At 54.3% G+C, this 6844-nt stretch overlaps 1 protein-coding gene across 2 annotated transcripts; it reads left to right on the top strand.

Moving 5' to 3' along the window:
- Positions 1-1443: 1443 nt before the first annotated feature.
- Positions 1444-4573, top strand: LOC122097521 (keratinocyte differentiation associated protein). Of its 2 annotated transcripts, XM_042668081.1 has the most exons (6): positions 1444-1567; positions 3114-3152; positions 3248-3289; positions 3437-3481; positions 3999-4046; positions 4489-4573. In XM_042668081.1, exons 1-6 carry the CDS (start codon positions 1481-1483, stop codon positions 4525-4527), a joined length of 300 nt encoding a protein of 99 aa, XP_042524015.1. In that variant the 5' UTR covers positions 1444-1480; the 3' UTR covers positions 4528-4573. The 2 variants fall into 2 exon arrangements, with proteins under 2 accessions (XP_042524015.1, XP_042524016.1); XM_042668082.1 differs by lacking the exon at positions 3248-3289.
- Positions 4574-6844: the final 2271 nt, after the last annotated feature.

The following is a 6844-nucleotide window of genomic DNA, read 5'->3' as shown; positions in this document are numbered from 1 at the left end:
CCAGGAACCAGCCGGGCCAGCAGAGCCGCATTGTGGAGCGGACCTGTGCCAGGCTGTGCGGGGCAGGGTTGGAGGCTAAGCTGAGGGTGGGGTGGGGGGAATGGGCCTGCGGGGTGACCAGGCGCTGGCAGTCAGCATGGCGGCTGCCTCTCTCCACAGGGATCTCTCAGAGCCTTGCTGCAGTTTCTCCAAGCCTCCCGCTCTCTCTTTTTGAGCCAGCCCTGGGGCTTGAACTCAGGGCCTGGGTGCTGTCCCTGAGCCTCTCTGTGCTCAAGGCTAGCACTCTACCACTTGAGCCACAACACCACTTCCGGGCTTTTTCTGTGTATATGGTATTGAGACATTGAACCCAGGGCCTCAGGCATGCAAGGCAAGCGCTCTACCACTGAGCCACCTCCCCAGCCCCTGAGACATCGTTTCTAATCACATCCTCGGTCCAGGCCCAAGTTAGGGTAGCAGAGAAGTATGATAGATGAATGATCACCATGATTTCCAATATGCCTCCGCTGAGCAACGCGAGGTCTTCCTGTCGTCTGCATGAGGCCTATGCCGTGCCTAGAGGATGGAAGGAAGGGCCAGGCCGGAAGAAAGCAGCATGGAGACACAGAATGGGGAAGATGGGCAGGTATGGCCAATAGGAAGAGGTGGAGAACTCAAGGCAGGCTGGCCAGGGTGAACAAGGAAAAGGCCTGCTGGGAATAAGGGAAAGCCTGCTACTCAGGAAGCTGAGAGCTGGAGGATCACAGTTCTTTTTTTTTCATTGTGGTTGTTGTCGGTCATGGGGCTCAAACTCTAGGCCTGGGGGCTGTCCCTGAGCTCTTCAGCTCAAGGCTAGCGCTCTACCATCTGAGCCAGAGCACCACTTCCAGTTTTTTCTGCTTATGTGGTGCTGAGGAATCGAACCCAGGGCCTCATGCATGCAAGGCAAGTGCTCTACCACTGAGCCACCTTCCCAGCCCCAGCATTGCAGTGTTAAGCCAGCCTGGGGCAGGAAAGTCCATGAGACTCTTACCTGCAATGAACCACCTGCAAACCAGAAGTGGTGCTGAGGCTCAAGTGGTAGAGCGCTAGCCTTGAAAGAGCATAGGACAGGCCCTGAATTCAAGTCCTGCGTGCGCCACACACACACACACACACACACACACACACAGAGCTGTGTGAGTGACAGAAGGTAAAAGACACAAAGCCGAAGGAGCGGTGGCTGGGTGTGGCGGTGGCTCGGGAGGGACAGGTCCAACCTGCCCCCATCCTACGAGCCCCACGGGTGCCCCGGGCACGCAGGCCCCAACCCGCCAGCACCCCGGGTGGGGCAGCTGGCGAATTGCGAAATCCACGGCAGTTGGGGAGCCACTGCAGGCCACCCCTCCCCGCCCGAGGGTGGGGGTGACTCACGGGGTGCGGACCCCACTTCTGTCCCATCCACCTCCTGGGGGAATATAAAGAGCCAGGCCCTGCCTGAGAGCGCCCCGAAACGCACACCATGAAGCTCCCCGTCCTCCTCGCTCTGGTTCTCTTGTCCCTCCTGGCCTTCCACTCGGTCCAGGGCGCCGCTCTAGAAACTTCCAAGGTGAGCTCAGCCCTCATCTTCTTATTATCGACCCTCTCTCTCACTTCCTTCTTTTTTTAATGCCGGTCCCTGCGCCTTGAACTCAGGGCCTTGGGTGCTGTGTCCCTGAGCTTTTTTTGCTCAAGGCTGGCACTCTACCACTTGAGCCACAACTTCATTTTTCACTTGTGATTGTTGTCTTTTGGCTGATTCATGGGAGATTAATAAGAGTCTCACAGATTTCTTTCCTATCCTGAGTCTGTCTTCAAATGGTGATCCTCCAGATCTCAGCCTCCTGAGTAGCTGGGATTACAGGCGTGAGCACCAGTACCCAGTGCGTCTCCTCACCTGGCTTTTCTTACTCTTCTACCACCCAGGGACAAGGGGCTCTGGTGTTTGGCTATGGCGGAGAGGGGGGTGGGGGGAGGTAGTTAGAAGCCGGGGCTCTGGGAGAGAGAAGGGAGCAGCCGGAGGCGGCCAGGAAAGCCAAGGGAAAGCCTGGGGTGGAGGCAAGGCCTCCGGACTCCTGAGAAGGGACCGGGGCTCAGGAAAGTTATTGGGGTTCCACGTTGCCTCCTCTATCAAGAAGAACACCTGGCATCCTAGCTACTCAGGAGGCTGAGATCTGGAGGGCTGTAGTTCAAACAAGCCAGGGAAGGAAAAGTCTGTGAGACTCTTTCATCTCCAACTTAACCACCAAAAAGCTGGCAGTGGCACTGTGGCCCAAGTGGTAGAGCACCAGCCTTGAGCAAAAAAAAAAAAAAAGCTCAGGGACAGCGCCCAGGCTCTGAGTTCAAGCCCCAGGACTGATACAAAACAAAAGGAAAACCCAAACCCCCAAGCATGATGGGATTGTGGCTGCTGGGCCTGGGGCTGCACGGTCGGGTTCTGTGAAGAGGAGCTCTGGGTGGCAGAGGAAGGAGGGGTAGGGAATCCAGCATGCTGGGGCAACTGAGTCACAAAGCCAGTTGGCATCCTTCACTGTCTATGGTGAAGGATGGATGTTTCTGGAACGTGTCCCACCTGGCAGGAAGTCAAGGGCAGCATGGGGGGGGGGGGGGATTGAGGGAGGTGTGGTGTGTTAGTCCTGGGGCTCAGACTCTTCCACTCAAGGCTGGCACTCTACCAGCTTGAGCCAAGCCTCCACCTCTGGCTTTATGCTGGCTCATTGAAAAGAAAAAAGAAATCTCTCCTGTTTGTTTTGCCCAAGCTGGCTCTGAACGGCGATCCTCCGGATCTCAGCCTCCTCAGTAGACATAAACCACCCGCCAGCCCCACTGCAGCTCATGAGCTTTTTTTCTTTTTTTGTCAGTTGTGGGGCTTGAACTCTGGGCCTGGACACTGTCCCTCACCTCTTCAGCTCAAGGCTAGCACTCTACCACTTGAGCCACAGCGCCACTTCCAGTTTTCTGAGTGGTTTATTGGAGATAAGAGTCTCATGGACTTTCCTGCCCGGGCTGGCTTTGAACCGTGATCCTCAGATCTCAGCCTCCTGAGTAGCTAGGATGACAGGCGTGAGCCACGGGCTCCAGGCCTCATGGGCTTCTTGTATTCTCTCCCTTCCCAGGAAGAAACGACTATGGCCAATTATGACGCGAGATCGGAGGTAAGGCGCGGCTCCTGCGCTCCAGCTTGGGCCTCTCCCCTTCCGCCAACTCTGGTCTCTTGGCCTCTTGATTAACACCCTGCTTTTCTGCCTAGGCTTTTAATAACCAGTTCCTGAACCTCAACAAGATGCAATCTGTGAGTACGGCCTGCTCGCTAGAGCGGTGATCAGCTTGCTAGGCCGCTGGCCCTTTGCCTGCTCCGTTATTTGGGCTGGGGCTAACTTCAACCCCCCCACCACACCCCACCCAGACTCACCTGCTTTCCCCCCCTTTTTCCCCCCAGCTGCTGAAGAGTGACGACTTCCTGAACTGGCATGCTATTATGGAGGTGAGCCATATCGTAGGGCTTGATCAGAGGGTCTTTAGGCTTGTCCCTGAGTTCTGTGTGTGTGTGTGTGTGTGTGTGTGTGTGTGTGACTTGATCTCAGGGCCTGGGTGCTAGCCCTGAGCCTTTGTGCTCAAGGCTAGTGCTCGATCACTTGAGCCACAGCTCCACTTCTGGCTCTTGGTTGATTAATTGGAGATGAGAGTCTCAGGGACTTGCCTGACCCCGTTGGCTTCGAACCATGATCCTCCAGATCTCAGCCTCCTCCTGAGTCACTGGGGTGACAGGCGCGAGCCATGGGTGCCAGGCTGAGAGTTGGAGTGTTCTGGAATGAAGGAGGATGGGGGGACCTTCTTGGAGCCTGAAGGCCCAGGGCCGGAGCACAGTGAGACCTTGGGGGTGGTCTATAAACAGAGCCACAATGGCTTCTGGGAGTTTCTCTGAGAGTGTATACTGATCCTTATTCCTCCCACATGCACACACCAACACACATGGCTCTCTTTGTCTTTTCTTCTTACAGGCAGTCAAAAGGGCATTTCCTTTTTTTAACTGGGAGGCGTTTCCTAAGGTAAGAGTGAGATCCTTTTAGGGCTAAAGAGGAAGCTGGAGCGGAGCAAAGCTGGGGGAGGAGGGGGGGCGGGAGGAGGGGAGGGGAGGGAGTCAGGGAGATGTGTTTGGAGGAGACTGGAAACTTAGAAATCGCTTGCTGCTGAGGAGGCCGAGATCTAGAGGATGGCTGTTCAAAGCCAGCAGGGGCAGAAAAGTCCGTGAGACTCTTCCCACCAATGAACCACTAAAAAGCCTGAAGTGGTGCGGTGTGGCTCAAGTGGTAGAGTGCCAGCCTTGATCACAAAGAGCTCAGGGACAGTGCCCAGGCCCTGAGTTCAAGCCCTAAGCCCAGCACCAAACATGAAGTAAAACAAAACAAAAGAAAGAAAATCAATTGCCTCTCATCTTGTGCTGGCTTCCTCACGGGGCTCCCCAGCCTGACGCTCCCCATCTTCTTCCAGCTGAAGGGCCTGAGGAGTGCCACCCCAGATGAACAGTGAGACCCCAGGACTTCCAGCCCCACCGCCACCCCCTACTCTGGCCTCCATCTCCCGGCCTCCAATGACTTCCCCCGGTTCTGCGATCCAATAAAATGTTTTCCATCTAAACACATCTGTTTTCCATCTGCTCCTGTTTCTGGCCTCAGCCCCTGTGCTCTGGAGGTAGGGGAGGCTGTGGGTGGAAATCTTGAGCTGGGAGAGAAGAGTGGAGCAGAAAATTGGAGGAGAGTGGCTGGGAGTGTGGCTTAGTGGTAGCGTGCTTGTCTAGAATGCATGAAGACCTGGGTTCCATTCCTCAGTACCACATACCCAAAAAGCCGGAAGTGGTGCTGTGGCTCAAGTGGTAGAGCACTAGCCTTGAGCAAAAGTAGCTCAGAGGCAGTGCCCAGGCCCTGAGTTTGAGCCCCAGGACTGACAAGAGAGAGACAGAGACAGACAGAGAGACAGAGAAAGAGAGAGAGAGAAAAAAAATCGGAAGGATTGAAAGCAAGAGAAATAATGGAAGCCAGGTGCCAGTGGCTCACGCCTGTCATCCTAGCTACTCAGGAGGCTGAGATCTGGTGGATTGCAGTTCAAAGCCAGCCTGGGCAGAAAAGTCTGTGAGACTCTCATTTCCAATGAAAACCCAAAAAGCCCAAAGTGAAGCTGTGGCTCAGAGAAGCTCAGGGACAGCAACCAGGCCTTGAGTTCAAGTCCTAGGCCTGGCACACACACACATACAAGCAGGTGAACTACAGAGTTCCAGCTGCTTTTCCCTGTGTTCTCTTGCATTTGGAGCCTTTTATCTAGGAGGGAGAATGGGTGGAGCCTCCCGTGAGAGAAAACAAAATGATGTATTCCTCTCATGATGGAGCCTTGGGGACAAAAACCAACCTGTTGGGGGTCCCCTGGCATCCCAGCTCCTTCTCCCTAACCAGCAGCAGGGACACCCAAAACTCTCTTCCCCTGCGTTATCTTCCCCTACCCGCCTTTCCCAAACCCTAGACCCTTCGTGCAATGGTGTGTGTGTGTGTGTGTGTGTGTGTATGCGTATGTGTGTGCACACTGAATCTGGGGCTTGAACTCAGGGCCTAGGCACTGCCCCTGAGCTTCTTTGGCTCAAAGCTGATGCTCTACCACTTGAACCACAGCTCTACTTGTGGCTTTTTTTTTTGGAGGGGGGGTCCATTGGATATAAGAGTCTCATGGCGGGCTGGGAAGGTGGCTCAGTGGTAGAGCGCTTGCCTTGCATGCCTGAGGCCCTGGGTTTGATTCTTCAGCACCACATAAGCAAAAAGAAAAAAACCGGAAGTGGTGCTGTGGCTCAAATGGTAGAGCGCTAGCCTTGAGCTGAAGAGCTGAGGGACAGTGCCCAGGCCCAGAGTTCAGGCCCCACGACTGGACCCAAAAAAAAAAAAAAGAGTCTCATGGACTTTCTTGCCCAGGCTGGCTTTGAACCATGATCCTCAGATCTCAGCCTCCTGAGTAGCTAGGATGACAGGCGTGAGCCACTGGTGCCTGGCTTAGATTTTTTTAAAAAAATTTATATCTTCCACTTCATCTTGCTATATTAAGTCCTAGACCTGTCACCTCATGGTGCTCCCTTGAAATGCTTCACCTGAGGATCTCAAGCAACCTGTGCTTCTGAATGTAAGTGGGGAAACCAAGGAAGCCCACATCTGGTGACCAAAGGAGTGAGGGAATAAAAGAGAATGGTAAGCAGGGCCTCAGGAGCCTCATTCATCAATCCACCACCCACCCACCTGACAACCACCTACTCATTCCTTCATTCATCTAAACACCCACCTAACAGTCACCCATCCACTCATCCATCCATCCATCCATGCGTTCATTCATCCATCCACCCACCTGCCACCCACCTGCTCATTCATCCATCCATCCACCCAACTATCCACCATCCACCCATCTACCCAGCCACCTATCCATTCATCTACCCAGCCATCTATTCATCCATCCATCCATCCATCCATCCATTCATTCATCCACACATCTATCCAGCTACTGTGAAAGAGCTAAGACATGAGCTAATGTCCTTGTGGCCGTGGTTCTGACTGGTCTGATCACTGCCCTTACAGCGCCACATTACTTGAATTGATCTCTGGTTTTGTGCTTGGTGTTTTTCTTGAACATATGGGGACACAGAGGCACATTGGGCCTACAGTGAGCCCAGAGGCAGCAAGGCCTCTCCCGGGTGTCTGCCCCACCCGGCTCTGTTTGTTTAGGCTGAATCTGGACCTTGATGAGCAGCTGGCTTGGCTCACAGCGGCCCTGCTGGTTAATTGAGGAAGTGGATCATCTAAGGGACAGTAAACTCAGT

The sequence above is a fragment of the Dipodomys spectabilis genome, unplaced genomic scaffold (genome assembly GCF_019054845.1).
Source record: "Dipodomys spectabilis isolate Male_0828 unplaced genomic scaffold, ASM1905484v1 ptg000422l, whole genome shotgun sequence".
In the NCBI taxonomy this organism is placed as follows: domain Eukaryota; kingdom Metazoa; phylum Chordata; class Mammalia; order Rodentia; family Heteromyidae; genus Dipodomys; species Dipodomys spectabilis.
The sequence above is the reverse complement of the archived record's forward strand: the minus strand, read 5'-3'. Positions and strand labels throughout refer to the sequence as shown.